At 40.3% G+C, this 24,061-nt stretch overlaps 2 protein-coding genes across 2 annotated transcripts; one reads left to right on the top strand and one right to left on the bottom strand.

The window, feature by feature from the left end:
• Positions 1-581: 581 nt before the first annotated feature.
• On the top strand, positions 582-16,424 carry tmem39a (transmembrane protein 39A). Its single transcript, XM_007560132.2, has 9 exons — positions 582-909; positions 5,045-5,207; positions 7,801-8,023; positions 8,129-8,212; positions 8,319-8,473; positions 9,647-10,004; positions 10,116-10,303; positions 10,412-10,532; positions 12,520-16,424. The coding sequence occupies exons 2-9, from the start codon at positions 5,095-5,097 to the stop codon at positions 12,757-12,759; spliced, it is 1,482 nt and encodes a 493-aa protein (XP_007560194.1). The 5' UTR covers positions 582-909; positions 5,045-5,094; the 3' UTR covers positions 12,760-16,424.
• Positions 15,182-23,408, bottom strand: LOC103143551 (serine protease 23). The gene is made up of 3 exons (XM_007560128.2): positions 23,153-23,408; positions 18,853-18,948; positions 15,182-18,202 (listed from the first exon to the last, which is right to left on the bottom strand). The coding sequence occupies exons 2-3, from the start codon at positions 18,876-18,878 to the stop codon at positions 17,020-17,022; spliced, it is 1,209 nt and encodes a 402-aa protein (XP_007560190.1). The 5' UTR covers positions 18,879-18,948; positions 23,153-23,408; the 3' UTR covers positions 15,182-17,019.
• Between the last annotated feature and the right edge of the window lie 653 nt (positions 23,409-24,061).

Genomic DNA, 24,061 nt, shown 5'->3' with positions numbered 1-24,061 from the left:
TGAACTTTTGACTGATTCGCGTACAAAGGAAACCCAGTTCAGCTTGCTTTTCCTCAAATGCCAGTCTTAGTAAAAAAAAAAGAAAAAAAAAAAGCAATTTAACGTTGTTGGATTTTACAGTTAGTGGTGCACTAGAGTATTATGTGTTAAGCTCAAGGCCCGGGGGCCAAATCGGCCCACCATAACTTTTTTATGTGGCCCTCATAAAATAGGAAATAGGTCTTTAAATATGTAACAGCTGCATAGAGAAACGCTACTTTGTCAGCCAAATCAAAGTAGATTTTGTCTGCGTAGTGCCAAATACATTAAAAGATGCTCAGTACTATTTCATTTTAAGAAGTACCACATACATATATTGTGCTTTATGGGTTATTTTTCTACAAAAAAAAAAAAAAAAAAAACATATGTTGAGCTACATTTGTGAATGGACATATTCTCAATAAACATCAACGCTGGTTGCAAATCAAGAAGTAAAACTAAGTGAACATCTTTAGTCGAAATAATTCACTTTTCCAGAAGAGCTGAGCCAAATGATTCGGATCCCGGAAAAGAACCGGCCGAGGCTGTCGTCACAGCCACCGTGCAGCGGGTAGCTCTTCAGAGTCGCGTTTGGATGACGACGCTAGCAGAGGAGGTGCTGCTTTGCCACGTCGGTCTCTGTGCAGCGCACTTACACTGTTGCTCCTCCAGCCCAGCACTAACTTCTAGAGCCGATTTATGTTTCCAGAGGAGGAGAGAGCGACCCCCCAGCGTCGCCGTTGCCGTTGTAAGTCGTCGCCACGCCCGCATAGTGTTGGATTTTGAAGCTGGAAGGTGGAGAAATGCCCGTTGCTGTCTGGACTCGTCACACAACTGACTGATGCATCCTCGCTCGGCTCAGTTCAGCCCTCCGCATGTTGTCGATGTTGTGTGAGTAGACCTAGCTTTTAAATTCTCCTCATTTATTCCAACAGACTAAACAGGCTAGCAGCTTCACATGTGTGTCTTTTATAAGGCGAGCTTTATAAAGTGTTCTCGCAAGTTTTCGTGGGGGTTGGGGGGTGGGGGGGAATGAACAACGCTGCCTTATGCCATGATTCACGCAAGCAGCTTTAGTGCATGTCTTAGCAAGTCAGTGGCCATAAAACACCTCATAGCAAAATGTTCCTTCGAGGAAGAAAAACAGCAGAGTCCAACAAGTGCATGTTCAGGACTTCTTCATCTCCAAAAGCCACTTGGAAGCCCAAAAAGAGAGACGCGCTGTCGCATCACGAAGACCGAGTCATTGCCTGTAGTCAACAGTTCCTGTTTTCACTTTTGACTTACAGCTGTAGTTTAGGTCCCTTGTGGTGTGTTTGCGTGCATGCTAACGTCTGTTTCCTGTTTGTAGATGCAGCTAAAACAACCTAATACTGCTGCTACGCGTTCAGCGAGCCCCATTATCAGCATCTCCATCATTTTTCATAAAGCACATCAGCATAAAGGAGATGTTGGTTCAGCCAAAGGCTGGATGCTGTCAGCCTCTGCTTTGTGTTACAACGGCAAGGAAAACTGACTTGATTAAAGTAATAAAATAAAATAAAATAAAACATGTTGTGGGTATAAAAAAATGCACAAAACACACAATGTAGTCCCTTTTATGTGACGTTTAAATCGGGTCCTACAGATTATGTTTTGGTTGAGCTTGTATTCGCAGCTTGTTTTAACGTAGGGATTCAAATGTCTTGTTTTAGGCACTAGCTTTTTGTCGACCAGAAAACAATGCTATGGATCTCAAACTTTTATTTTAAAAGTAATAAATACCACTGCTACTACAGTTTAAGTGGCATTGCATAATTGGTTGAAGGAACTAGTGTGTGTGTGTGTGTGTTTGTTTTTTTTTTTGTTTTTTTTTAAAGTTGACATCTCAAAACTTGAAACATTGACAGAAATTTTCTAGGTGACAAAATTCCAAGTGCGAAAATCAGAGGTTCAACATCAAAATCCAGTACGGCCTCCTTGTATGTAAAACTTGGTGATTAGGGCTTCACAATATTAGAAAAATGTGCGATAATGTTGATTATTGTTGCGATGACAATTTTACCCTGAGATGGATAAAAAGTGTTTGGCTTTCAGTTCACAGCAAACAGACCGGAGACTCTTCTGTTCAACTGCTAGAAATAATAATTAAAATATTTCTATCCCAGTGATTTTTTTTTATTTTTATTTTAATTGAAAAAAGTGGGAAGTTCTGGCTAACACCTATATTTTCTGAATGACTTGACCACTGCCACCTCTCTGCCTTCTAAAACGCTTTACGCTGCATTTAACAGCCACCGCACCACACATATTACAGGCACCAACAGCCTGAGTGCATGGTGTTTAAATGATTAGCTACCATTTATTGCAGCCCGGGCAGACCTTAACTGTGCATATTGTGTGATTAAATGAGGAAAAAAAAAAAAAAAAAAAGATTTATTTGTCTTGGTCACACTCTGAATATTATACAACTTCCTCAGTGAGCACGTTGCTACAGAGTTTAAAAATACAAAATGCAGAAAAAGTTCATTGCTAGTTTGCATTGCTCCGAAGCAGCCGAGGAAAACAATTCGCAGGTCCTGCTAGTTTTTGAATTTCACACTGAAATTGGGACTTCAGAGGGAATTTGGACTCAACTAAGGCAACCGCCACTATTTGTACATCATACGCTCAGATTTACCTGGAAATTACCAGCAAAATGTTCTTATTAGTTCTGCTACAGGTAATCTAAAATAAATAGATAGAATATACTTTATTGATCCCCGAGGGGAAATTGCTTATTTGTTGATAAGGTACTCCATCTAACTATTAAATATTAATGATACTCATATGCTTCCCAATGTTCACATATTTTGAGATGCGTTGTCAACAACTTTCCTCTTGAGTTTCTGACGCATAAATTTGGGATGTTTTACTGGTTGTCAGTCACAGGTACAATCAGTTGCCTGAGAAAGGGCAAGTCTGCTTAGTGGAAATACTTCAGAGGTAAAATAGAGGAAGAAACAAGTTATGAATGATCTCCTACGTCTGTTTTTCTTCGTCTTAAATCCTTAGTGGAAAAACGACAACAGTAAATATATTAAGATTCAATTTAGATGAACTCATTCAAATATGAGCAAAGAGGATTTATTTTTACACACTGTTTTTTTTAACTTGGGCAGCGTTTCAGAGATCAGGCATACAGTTTTGTAGTTTTGCTTTTTTTTTTATTTTTAACATGGACATAATATAAATCTTTTTGCCATTAATAGAAACTGTCAATTATTATTATTTTTTATTATGTGAGTTAATTTTGCTTTCGCTGGAGCTTTTAAATTTGGTTTGGAAGAAACACTTTTCATTAAAAGTTAATTAAGATAAGTAATAAGTCCCCATCAATTGTGATGTAGGGATACACAGTTCATTGTTTTAATAAAGTGTCACGTTTGGTGCCAAAGAGGCTGAAAAATACTTGAGGCAGCTTCTGAACTTTGCAGTATTTTAATAACCTGCAGACTTTCCAAAAAGTGTTAAAGTGCCGGCGTAATTGTCGTCTATGTTCCAGTCAGACATTGCTTGCTTTATAAAAGCAGCACATTACTGATTAATATACCTGTAACTTTTCTACTGTAATACATCATTGTTTTGTTTTGTTTTTTTCTGTCAGACACATAGTACTTTATAGATAACACAATTTTTTTTCTGTCAGACACATAGTACTTTATAGATAACACAATGAAGATAAATTGCTCCTGTATTGGTCAGGTTTTATTTTTTAAATTTTAACTTTACAGTCCTTCTAGCCAGTTGTTTTCCATTTTGAGCTCAGCCAGACAGAGCTGCTTTTTATCCGCTGAGAATTGGGGATCGCTCCGTTTGTGTCACCGAGATGTTATTTGACAAAAACCAGGGATGTTGCAGTAAGGGAGGCTTTGGATGAGGTGGTGTCGGTAGCGACATGAGAAACAAACAGAGTTTAAATGAAGCTCCCTCTGCAGAAAGCTGCTTTGTTTGGTCTGTAAAATCTACACCGGTCTGTCGCCAAGCTGAGCTGAAACTCGTACAGTTCTGGTGTAAATCTCTTTGTTTTTATGCTGGTTACAACCTGTATGTTGTAGTCAAGATCTTTGTTTATATAACAATCCAAAACTAAGAGAAAAAAAAAACACACACACACACACACACACAAAATCTACTTTCACAAAATACTCTTAAGTATTTTTTTCCTGAACTTTTGCCATGGTGTGGCAGATTTACTATGTTTAATTTTGTTTAGGAACGTGAAAATAGTTACAGGCAGTCCTCAAAGTTAAATAGTTCTGTATCTTGTCATATTTAATCATGGTGGTGTTTTCCCCAACATTAATGTGACATTTAGTTTTTACAGTGACAAAGGTAACACTTTATTTGAAGGGGGTTGAATAAGACTGACATGACACCTGTCATGAACATGAATAAGCCTTCATGAATATTTATGACTGTTGTCATAAAGCGTCATTTGATAAATTTTGACACTTTTAATGCAAAGTTGACATTATTCAAAATGTCTTTGTTATGACAACTTGACATTAACCAGAAATCCTTACTGATATAAATTTGTTATAAAAGTATTACTGATTGCACTTTAAAAATTAGGTAACTTTATGTTATTAAAGGTAAAGTTTAAACAGTTGTGATTTCTTGAAGGCTTATTCATGTTCATGACATGTTATGTCATGTTTATGACAGTGTCATGACAGTCTTATTCAACCCCCTTCCAATAAAGTGTTACCATGATGACATATAAATGCATTAACAACTGGGAACCCGCTCACTGGTAAACAGGAGCATCTGTGCAGCTTATTTTTTCTCTCTTAACTTCTCAACCGTGCGCTTATTACATATAGGTTGTAAAGTTAATGTCTCACATCCTTACGCTAATTACATCTCGTTTAAATGTCAGATACTGTTTACCTTTCAGGTTTGCTGGTTTTCAATTGCTTTTTTTTAATGATCTGTTTACCCTTCCAGTTTTTTTTTTTTGTTTTTTTTTAATTGAGCCTTTTGTTTTCCTCGTTTCGCCCTGCAGTGACCTTGAAGTACATGGTGGATTTTTGAGAGGAACGGTAACTGGCGACCATGCCAGGAGGCCGCAGGGGTCCCAGCAGACAGCAGCTAAGTCGCTCCTCTCTGCCGTCCCTGCAGACTCTGGTCGGAGGCAGCGTCAGCAATGGCATGGGCCTCAGGAACAGGTAATGCACACATGCAGCTTGGAGGACACTCAGGACTGCTGCTGTAACATGACTTTGTTTAGGACATGGAGCTCAGCACTGTCAATAAGTGGAGGAAAAGGCATAAAACACAAACTGTGTCCAGGTAGTGTTTGCTGTGTTGACACAAGGAGGTTTTTTGTTTTTTTTTTGCAGGAAAATGAATTTAAAGAGCTTTTATAATATTTTATTCATTGGTTATTAAAGGAAAACATAAACAAGCTGTCTTTGGTCTTACAAAATTCTGATTTAAAATGTTCACAACTGTAAAGAAAAAATATTGAAAACTACAACTTTCCTCCTGCTGAGGGAAGTTATGAAGTAATTAGTGGCAAAAATCTGAATTGTTGTTTCCAAGGCAAACATTTGTTGCTATGCGACGTCATTTTGGCCAAACTATCCAGCTTTTACCATGTCTGTCTCTGACAAAGAATCATATTTTGCTAAAGACCTACATATAAAAAACTGTCCTGCTGTAATTTGAACCCGTCATACAACACATTTAGGCCCTGTTCACAAAAAAGGATTGAAATTTGATATTTAATCAACAGCGTGGCATCTTTTTCTTTTAACTAAGAAACAGATAAGTGGATGGGTTTTGAATAATCCCTCAGCCATCTGCACGATGAGTTTCTTCTCATCACTGTGGCAACTTCCACATTTGAAGCCCTGCACGCGTCGACAACCACAGATGTGTCAGGACGGTCGCTGCATCGTTGCGTCTCGGTCAGGACTTCTTAATGGAAGTTTCTTCTCCTGTCTTTCTCCGCTTTAGACGCTCTGCTTGTCGAACCTTTGCACAGTCACCAGCTTTGGTCGGCCACCATGATGCAAATGGAGAAATTACAAAATCAAAATAGCATTCTGTTATTCCTTAGTTTAGTCTTACCCTGTATAACTTGGAACATAATTTGCAGATTATGTTAGTTTTAACACATGTAGCTTTCAAATGATCAGTTCAGACACGCTCTTCAATATCGTGGTTGCAGTTGAACTTGTTCAACCAGGTAACATTATTCTTGAGAAGTTATTAGTCACAGTCTTGTGGTGGTTTCTAACCCGTTTGTAAATAAATAAGGCCGAGCTTTTTCTGTCCATCAAACTACAAGGACAGATGGAGGAGTTGTCGACTGAACTTCTAGTCTTCACATCCAGGCCACGAGCTCTGGCGCCTTTTAGCTGCATCCCTGCTCCAACACACCTGAATCAAATCGATGAATCACTGCCTGTATGCAGTCATTCTCCAGAGTCCTGCCGATGACCTCATTATTTGACTCAGCTGTGTTGAAGCGGTGGCGCATCTAAAAGTTGCAGAACTTTTAGACGCATCGAGCCAAACCTGGAGGTCCTGGATATGAAGATCGCTTTACACCAGAATGAGGTTAAACTATTCGGTCTCTAGGGTGTTTAGGATCCTCCTGAGATTGCAGATTTGTTTCAAATATTAAATGTATTGTTGTCAGGGTTACGGGAAGGTGTGCAGTAGGTTTCAAGGTAATGGCAGACTAACCAAATCCCACAAAAGAAGTGAAGTAGCTAGCCACATTGAAAATCTGACACCACATTTAGCATTTCATTTTTCAGTATTGTGGACAATCTGATAATAGGATCCCACTGCTATTGAAGAAAGTTCAAGTTCAAGATTTTGTTCTCGACTCTCATAAAAAGAAGGTCAGACAAAGTCTAGGAATTTGAGACAGAAAAATATTGGATTTGTGTTATGAAAAACACTTTAGCACACTGATAAATGAGCTTGTTGAATTTGGGTAATTTTCACTTTTTGTTATCCACCATGTAAATCCTTTCATGCTCATTTAAATTGTGATTATGAAACATTTAAAGAAACCCTCGATTCTGTAATCTGTCTTTTAATGAAAACTTAAAATGTTGTACATATGTTAAGAACGGCTTTCACTGAGCATTTCATTACTTTTTCAGGCATGTCTAAATGAAGCTGTGAGGATTATTAAATTACCTGCTCATGTTTCTAGCATTTCATTTGTTTTGTCTCACTGTTTGTGTTAGAATTATTATGTGTTATCATCACTCTTACTATAGTAGTCTCATATTACTATCTTGATTTTCATTTAGAGGTTCTAACTTTTTACTGTGCGTGTTAAAACTTTTGACTGCTGTGTTGAAAACTTTTGACCCACTGTCACAGAATGTGTCTGCAGCACGATTATCTCTAACGCTGTTCTCGCCGTCCTTGGGAGAAATCGCTCTCGTGAGAAAGGCCTAGACGACCTGTGTGGAGAGACAAAACTTGCCTCTTCTTTTTCTCTCTCCCTTCTCTGAAAATAAAAGACACGCTCTGACTGAAAGATTTCAGAAAACACAGTGAATGGCTCGCAGGAGCCGTACGCTGCGATTTCTCTTTTCGCGAAAGCTTGATTGAAACATGGTGAACGTCGTCTGCGGCTCTTTTTTTGTAGGTATTTTAGTGTTGTAGGTTTTCAGACCTAACAGTGAGGAAGTGGAAATTTAACAGAATCTTTTGGGGAGTTCTAGTCTCTACAATTTACCGCAGGTGCAGTTTGACTGAAACGCACTGTTTTGCTTGGACTTCTTTCAGAAGCAGTAACTCGGTGGGTCTGTCTGCTCCGCCCATTTCTACTCTCATCACTCCGGAGCCGGTCCGTCACTCGCGGATCCCCGAGCTGCCGTTGGACAGCAGCTTCCTGTTTGAGTTCCTGCTCTTTCTCTACCTGTTGGTTGCTTTATTCGTCCAGTACATCAACATCTACAGGACGGTGTGGTGGTACCCCTACAGTCATCCGGCTGCCTCTACCTCACTCGTGAGATTGCACAGACATTAGTTCAGTTAATGTAGAACAACAGAGATGAGCAGGAAAAGTTTTTTTTTTTTTTAAGAAAAAAACCAAACTCTGTTCTTCTTGTAGAACTTTCATCTAATGGACTACCACCTGGCTATCTTCATCACTGTTATGTTAGCCAGGAGGCTTGTTTGGACCATTGTGTCAGAGGTAAACATGCTGTGTTCAGCGCTCTAATACAAAAGCTGTAAAATGTACCTTTTGGATGATTGCAAAGTAGTTGTTAGGTCACTTTTCTTTTCTTTTCTTTTTTCAGGTGTCTCAGAGCAGCGGAGGGTCCCTGCTCCGCTACATAGTACTTATTACAGCCCGGCTCAGCCTGCTGACCATGTGCGGCTGGGTGCTCTGCTGGACGCTGGTCAACCTGTGCAGGAACCACTCTGTCCTTAACCTTCTGTTCCTGGGATACCCGTGAGTCCTCAGAGCGGATCGCTGTCCAGAGCACTGTGCTTGTCTAATATTTAATTTCAGACAATTACACTGAATGTAGTGAAGTAAAGTCAGAAAGTCTGCTATCAGACTGTTTATTAAAGGAGGGTATAATATAAAATCCACTTTTTTGAGCCTCATATCATGTTATAATGTTACTCCCTGGTTAAAAACTTACAAGTGTTGCTTTGATTCTTTGTTACATGTTTGAAGAATCCTTTAATCTCTTTTACCTAAACGCCTGCTCGTTCAAAGTGGAGCCTATTTTCACAAAGCTCCCCGTCACAGATCACCCCGCTGCCACACACTTCCTCTCTCAGCTCCACCAGTGGAATTAGCACCGTCATGACAAGGAATTTTGCTGGATGATAAATTGTGCCAGACGTTATTGTGATAAACGATAATGCTGTTGTTTTGAAGTAAGACAATAGTAATGGCAAAATAATCCATGAACTCATTCTCAAAAATCAATTAATTTGAATCCTAATGAACATTTAGCACTGGAACTGGAAGGCATTTTAATCATCCAACATTTGTTATTGCAGCAGAAACGACAAATAAAATGAATTATGAAGTATCAGTAAACAAATTTGTCCTTCAAAAAAAAGGTTTAGTTGAAACCAAAGCAGCAGACTGAAGACTTTTGTCATCCAGTTTTTGGTAGAAAGAAATGAGAAAACAATAAATCATGTAAATGGAAATTATTACGTGATTAACTACACGTGCCTACACTTAATCACCTTCAGTCCAGAATCTAAAATACTTCAGTAAAGCCTGAACTGGATTAGTTTACTTGGAACGAGATTTCTATTCAGCGCTGTTCCCATTACTGTCCTTCAAGCTCTTACCTAAGCAAAACAAAACATATTTTCACAGCTGCATCTGATAAATTGCCTTTGCTAGTAAAAATATATCTTCATCGGAAATCTTTTCAAGGAAAGATGTACAAAGCCGCTAATTGATCTGCTTATCCACAACAGTTCAGTAATGCCAGGGAATCTTTCCGTTTAATGTGCTAATGGAACCAGAAAATGCAATTTGCTCTCCCTCCACGTCTCAACATTTTAAAGATGCATGATGTGTTCACGTCACGCACAATGTGAATCTCATCCTTTCTCTGTTTTCCGCTCTTGCTTCACTCGCCGTCCTCTTCAGATTCGGTGTGTACGTCCCACTCTGCTGCTTCCATCAGGAAGGAGGCAAAAGCCCGGCGCCGGGCTCTGACTGCGAGTACCCCGCCGAGCAGCAGCAGGCCGACCTCGCAGAGTCCCAGCTCTTCCGACCTCGCGACTTCCTCTTCCTGCTGCGGGAGAACATCAGAGAACAGTTCTCCAGCCCCCCACACATGCCCACTCACACCTGCCCGCAGCACATACACTCGGACACGCCCGAGCTGATTCGAGCAGAAGTGGAGGAGCTGAAAAGCGACTTTAACCGGCGGATCAAAGAAGTGCTATTCAACTCACTGTTCAGTGCTTACTATGTAGCCTTCTTGCCTCTCTGCTTCGTCAAGGTTGGTGTTTTCTTGACATGAAGTCCTTGCGTCCGGCCTTCCGTTTGTTCAGTAACCGTACCTTCATTTTGGGCCAAGTTAAAACTAATCCCATTCCTTTCCTCCCAACAGAGTACACAGTACTACGACATGCGCTGGTCTTGTGAGCATCTGATTATGGTGTGGATCAACGCCTTTGTGATGCTGATGAGCCAACTGCTGCCTCCCAGCTACTGCGACTTGCTCCATCGCTCGGCGGCTCACCTGGGCCGCTGGCAGAAACTGGAGCACGGTTCATACAGCAACACACCTCAGCATGTGTAGGTGTCCAACATACACACACACACACACACACACACATTGTTGTTGTCACAGAGACAAATGAAGCTGATATCGTTTGTGGTTTGTGTGGTGCCGGTGTCTTTCAGGTGGTCAGAAAGCACCGTTTGGCCTCAGGGGGTGTTGGTACGACACAGTCGATGTCTATACAAGGCTGTTGGATCCTATAATGTTGCGCTTCCCTCTGATGTTTCCCATGCAAGGTTTTATGTGAGTATCTCATTTTGTTTAGTCGGACCCAGTTACATATTCATGTGTTCTTGGAAAGAAACCTGAAATGGGGAAGTGAGGATTGTTTTTTTTTTTTTTTTTTTGTAAATTTGTATTCGGCCAACATTTGATACTGATGAAAATGGGGCCTTTTATTTACATGAGCTTAACCACAAAAAAACTGAATGCTTGCCCTTTTGAGCTTCCCCCAACACGTGGTGAACTGTAAGGTAATCAGAGAAGGCGCAAAGTTAATTAAAAATCCAATTTATTTTACCAGTTCCCTTTTTTTTTAAAACAATAGAGTATTTAGGTTAATGAATTTCCCTAAAGTGAACATGTAAAGCCAGTTTAGTTGCTGTGTATTTGGAGAAAGGAGGCCAAATGTGTGAAAATAGGTGGAGCCAAAAACGTGTTTAATTCCTGCCTGATTTTACAATTTACCAATATTTTTGCTGGGAACTGAATGAAGTGGATAGAAAGGTGATGTTGTGCTGTGGTGTCACTGCAAAATAGGTGGTTCTGCTTTAGTTAGTGCAACAATTGCTGTCTCTGTGCGGGTCAAAAGCAAAAGTAGAAGAAATCTGTAAAAGGAATAATACGTTTGACAGTGCTGTGTGTCCAGTACGAGGTTTTTTTGTTTTGTTTTCTCGACGGTTTAGTTGATTATACATGAAGGAGAGACAAAGAGTAAAAACAAAATTGAGCAAATGGGATTTGAGCCGCAGCAAGGTCTGCAGCCTCTGCACATGGTGCATGTTCTCTGTCAAATGCTTCTCCAGTACAAGAAGTCCTGACAATGAAGAGATTATAAAACACAAATAAAACGTCACCCACATGACAGCCTTCAAATTATGAAGGGGGAAAAAAACAGTGTATTTAAAAATTAAGGTCATCTGAAATAAAACAATTTATCATCAGTGTTGATGAGTCGATGCCTAAAGTTTGTGTGACAGAATGTGTATTATTTATGTGACAAGCAAAAACCATGGCAGCGTTTTGAAAAGAAGATACAAGTCAAAACAGATGAATGTAAGCCGGATTAGATTTGTTAAAAAAAAAAATACTTACATTTTAAGCTTCATATATTTTTTAAAGGAGAATTTATTTTAGAAATTAAAAAAATTAACTAAGCATCTTTACAATAATTGTGAATTGAATGTAACCTGAATATTACTTCCTGTACTTTCCACTTCAAAACTTGAGTTTAGAATGTTAACAATAAGGTTTTAATGCACTGGAAACCCACAGGAAACCTGCTCAGATCGTGGATTTGAGTTAATGTGCAACTTTTAATGTTGTTTTTTTTTTTCATAATCTTTGGGAAGACACAGAAAAAGCACAAACATCTAATTAAAAATATAGTAAATTACCCTGAATTTTCAAAACAGCCAAACAATTAAAGTGAGAGTTTCGCTCACTTCACAAGATCATATTTTCAATTTTGTTTCTGAAAATTCCTGCATCCACACAGGCTCTGAAATGTTCGAGGTTTATTAAAAAAATACCCCTGGTCGGCAGGTAGTATAATTCAAAGTGAGCATATTGGAGCAGGGCTGCACTTTATTTTAGCTGTTTTGGAAGGGCTTTTGTAAAACAGTTTTATTTGACAGTTTATTATTTCCTCTGAGCCGATACACTTTCCACTAGCATGTGAAGTTTAGTGCTGTCCTAGTCGGGACAAAGCGATGCGGATACTGAAACGCTCCACACTCTTCATCTTGTAGTTCCAGAACAGAAAGCAATAGCTAGCATGCAGGAAGCGTGTCATCACTTCAACACTTTTACAAATCTATGTCTGGTTTCGAACAAACTCTCCTATTCTCACCAATAATTGCTCCTGTGAATATACAAGAGGCGGCAGACGCAGCACAAAATGTCCGTTTTATGAAATACCCATCTTAATTTTAAAGCGGAGATTTTTAAGCCCTTTGTCATCTTGACCCAAAGTAATTTTTATTCTCAATTCTCCTGTGTGTCCTTGCAGTTCCTGTTTCATAAGCCATTGCGGATCTTGAACCTGCTGATCGGGATCGAGTCCAGCGTGGTTTTGTACCAGCTATACTCTCTGCTGCGCTCTGAGCGCTGGAACCACACGCTGTCCCTGGGCCTTATCCTCCTCTGCAACTATTACGTGCTTTTTAAACTTCTCCGAGATCGCATTGTGTTGGGCAAAGCCTACTCCTACCCTCTGTCCTCCAACAGTTCGGGGCTCAAGTCGCAGTAAAAAGGACAACAAAACCTCACCTACAAACTCTGAGCGTGGAGCTGTGGGCCGGAGGGGGTGCAGACTGTGAACTCACAACTGTGTTTTTGATACGGTTCTATTTTTAATGCGATGTTTGTATATGCCTATTTAAAAGAATATTTTTATTTTGTATACTATTCCGTGTTACACCGGGCATTACCGCTCTGACATTAGCATGTTGTTACGTTGTTGCCAGACGACAGGGAAGTCAGGGAAGTCAGGGAATGCCTGGGGGTGACTTTCACCAAAGATACTTTCACGTGCAAGCGGCCAATCGCACACCAGATGTGGCCCGAAACTGTTAATAAAGTGGGGAACTCGAGACGAGAGGAAAGATTTGTGCCTGAGATCCAGATTGTTGTTTCTTTTTATTATTATTATTATTATTATTTTTTGCTTCAGCCCAGACTCTTTTCTCTGCAGGCAGCCAGTGTTTTGGGAGGCAACAGGTTTGATCATTTCAAGCATCAATGCTGCAATTTATGGCAACCCTTAGATTCTGCTTTTAAAGTAGTTTGTAATTTTGCCCAAATGTTCTCATTGGCAGAGTTGGATGGGAAAGGTCACTTATTTTATTTCCTTTGGGATCATAACTAAATTCCTTAGTTTAATCAAAATAAAGCTGAAGCATGCAGCTGTAATGTGGGCCGTACTGACTTTTTCATGTTTCATTTGATCAACTCTGAGGTTTTTTTTTATCCGACTATACACAAAAATATATACATTTCAAAATGACGAACTATTTCTAAAGCAGATTTTTATTTTTTTATTTTTTATTTTTTTAGTAGTTTTGTTCAGTTTTGACAGTAATATCAAAATAAGTGCAACAGGAGGCAAACTGATCCTAGAAGTCTACAAAAAAAGCTAACTTGGTTGAACTGCGCTAAATGTTTGTTTCCCCTCGCTTCACATCAGCTGTAGCTCCGCCTGTTGTCAAACCGTAGCGCTCACATGATGCGGAGGTGTCCAGGAGAGCGTATCGTCAACAGGTGCATTATTTAGTTCGAAACTCTTGACAGATTGCTGACCTACATTTGACTTGCTAAATTCAACTTTCTGTGATGTTGTAGGTTTCTGTTTCAGGTTGTTTCCACAACACTTCAACTCCTGAATGGGAATTAAATGGCAGGATGATACAACTTGTAATGGTATTAAGTCCAGTTTAGCTGTTTTGTTGGGTTAGAGTGGAGAAAATGAAGAGAATGTGGCGGGTAAAGTGCTGTCCTTGGCTATCCCAGCACTTGTTTCCACTGCAACACGAAAAAGCTGTCATCACACACTGATCTGGATTTACCAGAAGCTACTGCTGGGTTGGGGGTGAAAGCCAAAGTGAAAGCTGGCAGGAAATACTCTTGTAACATTTCCAGTTCCTATATGCAAAGTTTCCAAACAAAGGTCACGTTCTGTTTCGTCTCACTCAGTGATCAGCCTCGTGTCCTTCGTTGCTTTTTCTGTTTGAGCTCCGGCGCTGAAACTCCCGAAATGAAACTCCCGAATCTTCGGTTAAACTTGATGCAAAATACAAGTGCCAGTTTTCTAATTAGGTTTGCTCTTCGGTGCTTTATGTGTTTCACATTTTTCACACGAATGTAGTAAATATCAGCAACGAAATGGTTCTGTTGAGATTGCATGTTTGTGCAGCTGATTCCAACCAGCCTTAAGAGCACGGTGATTTGAAATACTGGTTTTGAATGTTGTGGTTCTCCCATCTTTTCACTCGCCCATAACTGAGTAACGCTGCTTAAGGGTTTTAGGTTCTGCATCTGTTAAGTTTACTTAAATGCTTCATCTTCACTCCCTTCCAATTGGCAACTCCAAAGTAGGTCGAAAAAAAGAAAAAGCGATCAGTCTGTATGTTGACAGATTACATGTTCACCTTTTGATCCCATTGCTGTGAAATGTATTTGATCTTATATGAGTTTACATAAAATTTTACAAAATGATAATGTGACTCAATTGTTTCAAACTGAAAATAAGATTTGGGGTGTTGGGGGGCGGGGGGGTTCTCTTTTGGTTTCAGTGTGCCAAATCCCAGGATCCAGGTTCAGATTGCTGGGTATTCAGCGTGTCACAGCTGGGGAAGTTATAGGACCCGCTCCTCATCTCTCAGCTTTTGACAGTATTCAGCTTCCGCAAATCATTTCTGGATATTCTGACACCTGAAATAAAGTAAATATGTTCAAACCAGTTGAGTTATATATATATTTTTTTAAGGATCTGCTTCATTACATTTTTTGTAGTCTCTGATTTTTAGAAAAGCACAAGACTCATCTGAATCCATACCGAGTAAAAAAAATAAATAAATTGCGGATGCATGCAGTACTTTATCTCGCCACGAGATGACGCCATACAACAAGCTCCAATAACTCACGGCCCACAAAGAACAGGTTTTTAGGAATCATCCAGTAAAATAAAGATTAATTTATTAGACTCCATTAGCATTGAAAATAATGTATGCTTGTTGATTAACTTTTATGTCCACTAGAAGAAGGTGCAAGGTACAGTTTACAACTTTGGCTTAGCTGACATGTACATTCATCCACAGGTATGATTTTCAGTAGAAGTCTTGACAGTGCATTCTTAATCAACATAACTGTGACAAAGGAAAGACGTCTCCTCTCCACCAGTTTGCATTTCACATCACGAAAGCCAACAGATACTTTGATTGTTCACAATCATCTTTTAAAAAACAAACACAATCTTCTTTAAAAATATATAGGACTTTAGAGGTGTAAATGAAGGTGCGACGATGAACATAAAAATAAAGGTTTGAATGGTTTTGATTGCTTACTTTACCTCCCCCGAAATGGGACAAAACCGTGAAGGTTATTTGTTTTACTGTGTCGGTGTTGAACATAAATATGGAATCCTGTGGCTTCCGGCAATCCAAAAGAAAATGCATCGCCTCGCTAAAGTATCCGTACGGCTTGAATTGTTCGCGTTGTCACGTTACAATCACAAACCTCAATGTTTTTAACTGGAATTTTCTTAACACCAACAGAGTAAGCTCATAATAATGATGTAGGAGTAAAAAGATGCATAGTTCTCAAAAACTTTTTTAAAAATAAAAAGTGTGCACAACTGGGAGAATGGTGTTGACAGGACAACTGTTAGCATAGCATTCCAGAAGATGAAGAAAGCTACTGTTGCCACAAGTCACGTATAAAAGATGGAAAACGAAGAAGGTTTAGATGAGACTGAAATGTAACTTTCTGGGCTACATGGAAAATTGGTGGTTGAAAACTGTTTTGGTAAATTACCCTGAAAACAAACCCCCCCACGATGAAACAAGGAGGTGGCAGCCTCTTTTTTTTTTTTTTTTTTTCCAGAAGTGCAGGGAAGGTTGGAGCTAAATGCTGGGCAATACTGGAGAGATGTTGGGGCAGTGAAAGAGGTTCACCAAACATAAATCCCCCCCTGGATTAACCATTCTGTTTGTAATACACCCACCCTTTAAATAAACAATATTGTGGGGGAAAAAAATATGATGCACTTACCAGAAACATTAAGAACTAAAATATGCTGACGAGTTTGTTACTAGTCTTTTGCCTCACAAGGAGAATTTTATAGATGATCCAACAAAACCTAAACATATTTTGAAGTTTAAACATGGGCTGATCAAATCATGCCCAGCATCTTTTTTTTTTAAGTGTTTCTGAAAATTTCTGAACCAACTTCAGAATCATCTGGTGCACAGACATTTTCTAAGTGCTCAAATAATGCAAAATACAAAGGTTGAGCTGTGGATAGAGGTTAGTTCCACATTGACTAGACATGCAGTTAAGTAACTTTTTCGAGAACAACTTTGCAGCTGACAACTTTTTTAATGACGCCCTGGAAGGAGAGCCATAGAATAACCATGTGGCCACAGCAATGATGCGTTAAATCTAAGGATATGTATCTGTTTGATTGGTCCTGTCAAATTTTAGCTCCAATATGATTCATTTTATTAAAGAAGAGTCAACATTTTCTGTCTAGATTTGCTAAGCTGGAAACGACCCAAAATCTCTGCTGCATCTGAAACTGTAATAAAGGGTGGTTCTACAAAGGATTGAGTCAGTGAGGCTGAATACATTTATGTCACACTATTTTTTTTTTAAATATTCATTTTTAAAACTGCACCATTTTTGAATTTGTGGTTGTAACGTCACAACATGTGAAAATGTTCCTAGAGACTGGCACAGTTCTTTTTGCAGCTACACCCCTGTGTAGTCCTCCCTACATTTTGTTTTTATCCCTTCACCCCTCTCTGCAATCCACAAAGTTTCCTTTGATCCAGTAGCAGATCTGTGCATATTTAAGAGGTGTGATTCTGACGGCCACATTGAATTCCTGAGACGTCCCTTTCTTCTCCACCCACTGGTGCCCGGAGAACACGCCTATCACCTTGCGCTCCCAACGCCGCCGCCGCCCATCCCACATCCGGGCATAGACTCCAGAGCCGCTGGCCCCAGGCTGAGCGTCGCAGTGCTGGTACAACAAGTCCGACGTCTCCTCGCCTGCCCGACAGAACCGATACACCAGCTGTCCGGGGCGGTCATTGTCAAATCCTGAGAAGTGGACACGATGACCGGGAAGTCTCTGAGCCGGGGGGCTGACCCCGAGCTTCATGTGGCGGCGTTTGTGAGGCTTTTTCAGCTCCAGCAAAGCATAGTCGTAGTCCATCCCGATGTCATTGGCGTTGCCTTTAATCCAACCTTTGGGAACGTGGGTGCGCTTGGCTCTGATCCACTGGAACTTCATTTTGTCGTTGGCAGGTGGGGAGTACTGTTCTGGGCCGCCCTCTACGTGGTTGGTAAAGTTAGAGGGAAGGTAAATAGGTGAATGTTGTACATCCCGTTGCTTTGGTTTCAAAAAGCCCACCCGAAGCCTCTGGGCTCCTTTCACATAGTTTTTGCCATCGTGTACACAATGGGCAGCTGTGAGAACATGACGGTCCCCCACCAGAGTACCGGAACATCCGGTGGACAGTTTGACAGCCACCGAGAACGGGTACTTAAGCAGGAAGTTCTGCCCCGCAATACTAAAACGACCATCATGTCCAAATATCTGCCGTTTTCTTCTGACATGTGACCGCTCGGCCTTACCAGAGGAACCAGAGGAGTAAGCAGGACTAGTATTGGAATAGGGATTGTAGCCATAAATCCCAATGGCGGTCTCAGTGAGTTGGCCGTTGGAGTCTAGAGTCTCGTAGGCCAGAAGGCTCCGCAAATCCCAGTAGCTGGGACGAGGGGCTGTCTTGTGGCATTCTGGGTCACAGGGGGAAGCAACGTCCAGGCGTGCCTCGTTCAGAAACTGCGGCGTCGGTCGAGCCTCTGTCTGCTGCGGCAGGACCACAGGGATACGCTGGAGAACCCACTGACGCCGAGGAGAGGAGGACAAAACCGAGGGGAGGAAAAGGAGACACAAAAGGGAGGCAAACCTGTGTGGACGTGAAGAAGCGGAGAGCGTGTGAATCACGCTGTCAAAAGTGAAATGAGCAATGTCACAGCAAATATTTCTGCAAGACACAAGCGATTAACTGTGACCGGATGTGTGGACCCCCCCTTATCAAACATCCTCATTCCTGAAGCCTCCATCATACATTTTTAATTACATGCATGAGAGTTGAGGGAGGGCTTTTAATCTTGAGGAATTCTGATCAGAGATGAACATTTGCAGCTGTAACTTTCCACTGGTTTCAACGCAGTAAACGCGACCGACAAGGAGAAGATGGGCTCTCTGAGGGAAAATTCCTGAACTGGCCTGAGGGACTGACCTTAAACCATAAAGAGCAGCTGAAGCATGTTGCAGGGAGAACAGAGGAGGAGGGTGGGATGTTGTAAATGGATTAGTGGTACACAACGCACGGCTATGAGTTTTAAATTCACATCTCGTCCTTCTTTTCCCCCCTTTGCTTCTTGCAACCTATAAAGCTTATAACAACGAGAAAAAGCGCACTGCTATAATCTACCATTATTTCACCTAATAAACTATTCTTCTATTTTTTTTCTCTTTCTAAATAGACGAGTTTAATTCTCTACATCCATCCTTTCTTTACGCACACATCTCCATCTTTGCCATGTGACTTACCGGGGAAGCGCAGCCTTGGAGCGCATGGTCCTGCCTCTGCAGGTGAGCCTGTTGCTGAACAGCAACCCCTCCTCAATCCGCCGCAGGTAGACACTTCTATAAAACAAGAACCGATAGGTGTCTCTGAAATTGCTTTTTTTTTTTTTTTCTTTTTTTCTTTTTAAGTCGTCTTGTTTAACTGACACGTCGGGGTTTTATGTCGAGTCCTGATAATTTGGTCCGGTCCGCAACACGCAACTCCGTCCAGAGCGAATGAGCGGGATCATTGTGCTGCTGCTGGAGGAGGATCTGCCGTCTGCCTGATCTCCAGAGTGTCACATCCGCCAACGAGGATCCAGAGCGCGCAGCACCAAGCCCAGTGTCGTCATGTGATATCACATCACTGCTGCACGGAGCAGGCGAGGCTTCCTGGTTTGAGCCCAGCTACATCAAATTGTGCTTGTTATTGGTTTTCGTCGTGCAAAAAAAAAGTTTTTAAGTGCATCGTAATAACTTCGAATATTATCAAAAAACATTCACTTGCTTTTGCCTCTCTCGCCCCAACTTAGGGCTGCTATGATAGGGATTGATGAATTTTAATTTGTTCTTGGTAGGTAATTTTAAAAATATAAACTTTCATGAAAGCATACGGAAAGCGGTATGTTTGTGTAGTTCTGTTTATTATTATTATTATTATTATTATTATTATTATTATTATTATTGTTGTTGTTGTTGTTGTTATTTCTTACACAAAAAAAATCCCCAAACTGTTTTGCAGAGAATGAATGTTTTATTCTGGGGTTTGTTGCTTCAAATTGGATCCCTAACATCTTGGACGTCCGCATGCTGCATACCTCATCTTGCTAATATTCCCCAAACTCTTAAATTACTTTTATTTCACAATGCTAATTGTGAAATAATTGTGTGTGACTGTGGTGCATTTTTTTTTTCTTTTCCCACTCAACTTTCCGTGAATATGCTTGGGTACAGCTCGTCAAAAACCCAGCTTCTTCTCCAATGTCCTTCTGCTGCACAACTGCTGACTCAGCAGTCTTCTTCATGATTGTGTAGGCCATAACATCTCCATACTAAAGTCCTTTTAGATAGTCCTGTGTAATTTTTCAAATATTTTTGAACGACAGAGATTTTGTTTTAAATTATTTTATTTTTTGTCTGTATTCATTAGAATTAATACATGTAAAATGTTTAAAATATACCATCCAAAGTGTTATTATTGCTCAAGACAACACGGGTTAACTGGATATCTTCCAGAGTTTCTGCACTGGTTTTCAAGTTGTGCATTTGAAGGCTTTTCTTTTCAAATCGAGATCCTCTAACCGAACAGCTGGACCGAGCCATCTGCCAGAACTGAAGAGGAAGGGAGGAACTGTAAATCTGCACAGAGGAGGATGGAAAACGATACCCAAGCTTTTGAATGTGTTTGTTTATGTGTGTGCGTGCGTGTGTGTGCACGCGTGTTTGAAGGAAAATTTGAAATGCTGCGCATTATCTGCAAGTGACTCATCACGCAGACTCTACAATCCGTGTGACAAATACATCAGCATCTGGTCAAATTTCATAAAAGTAATGCAAAAACATGAGTGGTTTCCAATCAGACTTGGACATTGCTGATCGTTGGTCATTTTTGCTTAGTGCAAAACAAAGGTTTCGCCTGGTTTACTCCGCCATGTGTATTGCAGATATCTCTTCAAACTTCCAGAATTTCAAGTGGCATCATTTATATATCATCGGCGTCACAGCAGCCTCGTTGCTGTTGGGAATGTTGGATGTGGGCAAAGAGGGATTCAAATGCCAGTGTGGGAAGAGTTTCCACTTGAACCACCCATGCTGAAAATATGCAGGCCGTCAGTGGATATTATTCTATCTAATGATTTCAGAAGGAAGAACTGCCAGCAGAGAGAAAGGGAGAGCAGAGGAAATAACAAGAGGGTTGCTGGAAGTGAGCCAGGCACTAATGGATGCCCGAGCCTCCACCCATCCTAACACTTTCACAGGGTGTTCAAGGATAAGTTTGAAAATTTGGTTTTTCATTCTCGTGGAAAGCAGAATACGGATTAAACGTTGCAATTACAGTAAAACTTGAGAAATGTGTTATTTAAAGAAAAAAAAAAGACAGATCTGTTCAAAGGCAAAGTGTTTAGTAAGGAGACTCTTTGTTGAATATCGTAAACAAGGACCTTTGGGCATTTTTTTAGCCTTCCTTTCTGACAGGGTACAAATTACACTGTGACAATGAGGCGGGGACAAGCATTTTTCTTTGGAAAAGCAGTTATAATGCAGGCTCATAGTTTAGGAAAACAAAGTATTATAATTTCCCAAAGGGTTTAAATTTTTTAACATTTATATAGAGCACAAGGGATCCCATCCAACAGTGTTCTGGAGGAAAACTGTCTGAAAATCAGGAATAGAAACATAGTTCATCCCTATGATCCCAATGGGCCAATATTAGATCCTGTGGGATTATCTCTATGATCCCATTGTTCTAATGCCTGTTTGAGTAATACCAGTAAGTAGGTAAACTGATTATTCTGAATGATATCTTTTCTATTTTCTCCAAGCATGGTGTTAATGATTAACACCATGCTTGGAGAAGGATGGTGTTCATTGAGCAAAGAATGGAGAATAACAGTACTTGGCCTTAAAAACAAATCTAAGTAAACTCACAGATACACATATTAACACGTTTTGGATGTTTTGACATCTGGCGACCACAAAATGCAGACATTAACAGGTCTGGTCCTGAGCAAATAAAACTGCACATCTGTTATTGTTACTTCTTTTAGGGACATCCAAACCTTAATTTGGGAGGCATGAGGGTTAAATCTCCCTTCCCATCAGTAATGTAAGTACCATCCTGTTTACTCTATATTATTCTTCAAAGACGAGCAAATAAACGAAGATTAACCCGCATTTGCCATTATTTAATGGTATGTTCTCTATCCTTCCATATTGTGAAAACATAAAAGTTTTATTTCTATTTACTTCAGAGGCCTTTTCAGCGTGAGGTCATCCTATCACAGTGAAAGGAACGAAGATATTTCAGATATTTCTCTACATAGTCTGGCAGCAATTGTGAGATGTTGCTGTTTCTATCACCGGCAGTTTTACATGTTACCTAGACAATGAGATCCACAAAAGACCACAAACCCTTGTTGCTTATATCCATGTTTATGATGATCCTTGTTTTTCCATTTCACTGTAATCCCCTGCAATCTGTTTAGGTCCTAGCATGGAGGAGGCATTCTGGATCTTGTTTGCATGTTTGTGTGTTTTTGCATGGTGCAGATTTTTGGGGGGATTTGTAGATGCAGCAGTAACTCTGTGGATAATGTTTAGAGGACTTTTGAGCTGTTTGGAGTGATTTTAATAAGGAACACGTCTGTTTTTAATACAGCACCTCCTCAGAGGAAGACAGACATAGTCCTTTAGTTCACGTTGCACGACTGGATGTTGTCATATTTACCAAATCCTTGCAGTAAAATAATGAATATGAAGTTGTTGGAATCACATTTTTACCTGAGATACCATGTAACGGATTTTTTACCCCTAAGTTAGAGCAATTTGGAGACCACATATAATGCGTATACTGTGGCTTTGAACAAGCCAAAGGTAAAGCTGCTCGCACTATAGTTGCAAAGAAGAAAACGTTTTATTGCTCTTTTTTAATGGTTTTGGCAAGGAAGAACATGCAATTCAAAACCATTGTTCAGGATCTTCTGTAACTGATTAGGGATCAGCACCTTTGCCAGAACACAGGGCGGACCTGCTGGCTCATCAAACACTGCTGAGAATTAAAAAGAAAAGAGCCACACCCATCCTACCACACAAATCTACAAATTGGCTTGCAGTCATTTACACACTTGGACTGTGTCTAAAAAGTGGGCTGAATAAACACCCATAATTTAACCTTTTTTGTTGTTATTCTCTTGGGTCTAATCAGCTCCACATTCCTTAGACCAGCTGATTTGATCCTTCCTAAAGGTAAAAGTATGTTAAAGAAGCGCGTGAAATAAGAGGCATTAGAGCTAAATGAGATACAAGGGAAGAATTTATTTCTTTTTCTTTTTTACTTTGACTGGAAGGGATGCTTCCATCTTACCAAAGCCAGAGTGCTAATATGAGAGACATGTCTGTTTGTTTTGAAATGTTATGAAAGGACCCGTCTGTTTGGCTTTGCCGACTGTCGTCAAGGTAACCAACATTCCCCAGAGTGCTGTTCATGTTAATTGTTTTATTCCTCCCACCGTCCTCCTCTCGCTGCTGGCTACAGACACAATCAAGCGAGTGTGGACAGACTCACCAGTGTGAATGGTCTCTCTCGGTGCTCCTCTGCCTGTCCTCCTTCTGTCGCCGTGTTTTCCCGTCTCTGTGCCTCTCGTGTTTGATTAATCTCTCCCGTCCTGGAGCTCTCTCTCTCACCCATCCCTTGTGGTCGCAGAACAGCTGTTAGGTGAAATGAGATAACCGAGGAGGTCTTTGGAGAAATGATTTGCTGTGAAATCTTTGGATGACCTTGAGCCAAGTCCACCACTCACTGCAAGGCAGGATAATAAAAGTGCTGGCAAGCATATTTTACATCTAACGTTTATTTCCTCCTATAAAAGCCTGTTGACACTCGTTCAGTTGCAGTCGAAGGAAATGAGCTTTTTCATGCATGTGGAGTTTTTGCTTTCCGCCATCCTGCAGTAAGTCACATGCTGTCATGCTGCCAATCCTTGTGTTGCCATGTAAAAGCACTGCAGATTTCCCACAGTAATACTGTTTATGATTGCATGCAGCAGCTAGAGAGAAATATCATAGAAATATCATGCAGATAATGCAAAGTTTCCATACAACACAGTGTTAACAATTAACCCCCCCACTAAGAAATGAAGTTATAGGACCCAGATGGATCAGAACTGAGGTAAATTATTGAAAGGCGAACCTTTATTAGTTTCGCTTTTTGTATTTTTCTCATGAGGTGTAATTACACATCACTGCATTCAAATTTATCCATTACAATGGGCAGCATTATGTACTTTCATTTACTTTATTTCATAATAAAGTAACTGTTACGTTCAGTTGTTATAAAAGTGCTGTATATATCAAACATGACATACAATAAATTTGACTTTGTCTTTTAATGCCTGGCTGCACAGTGGGCAGTTGGTAGCACTGTTGTCTTGCAGCAACAAGGTTCTGGATTCAAATCCTGGAAGTCTTTCTGCAT

This window comes from Poecilia formosa, unplaced genomic scaffold (genome assembly GCF_000485575.1).
Source record: "Poecilia formosa unplaced genomic scaffold, Poecilia_formosa-5.1.2 Scaffold113, whole genome shotgun sequence".
Classification (NCBI taxonomy): domain Eukaryota; kingdom Metazoa; phylum Chordata; class Actinopteri; order Cyprinodontiformes; family Poeciliidae; genus Poecilia; species Poecilia formosa.
The sequence above is the reverse complement of the archived record's forward strand: the minus strand, read 5'-3'. Positions and strand labels throughout refer to the sequence as shown.

What these genes read in the sequence shown, in the direction of transcription:
- tmem39a (XM_007560132.2), top strand. Translation starts at nt 5,095, where the DNA reads ATGCCAGGAGGCCGCAGGGGTCCCAGCAGACAGCAGCTAAGTCGCTCC. An exon ending in AGCAACACACCTCAGCATGT is followed by an intron (nt 10,304 to 10,411) that starts GTAGGTGTCCAA and finishes GGTGTCTTTCAG; the next exon opens with GTGGTCAGAAAGCACCGTTT. An exon ending in TTTCCCATGCAAGGTTTTAT is followed by an intron (nt 10,533 to 12,519) that starts GTGAGTATCTCA and finishes GTGTCCTTGCAG; the next exon opens with TTCCTGTTTCATAAGCCATT.
- LOC103143551 (XM_007560128.2), bottom strand. Translation starts at nt 18,878, where the DNA reads ATGCGCTCCAAGGCTGCGCTTCCCCG. An exon ending in TCCAAGGCTGCGCTTCCCCG is followed by an intron (nt 18,203 to 18,852) that starts GTAAGTCACATG and finishes ACGTCCACACAG; the next exon opens with GTTTGCCTCCCTTTTGTGTC.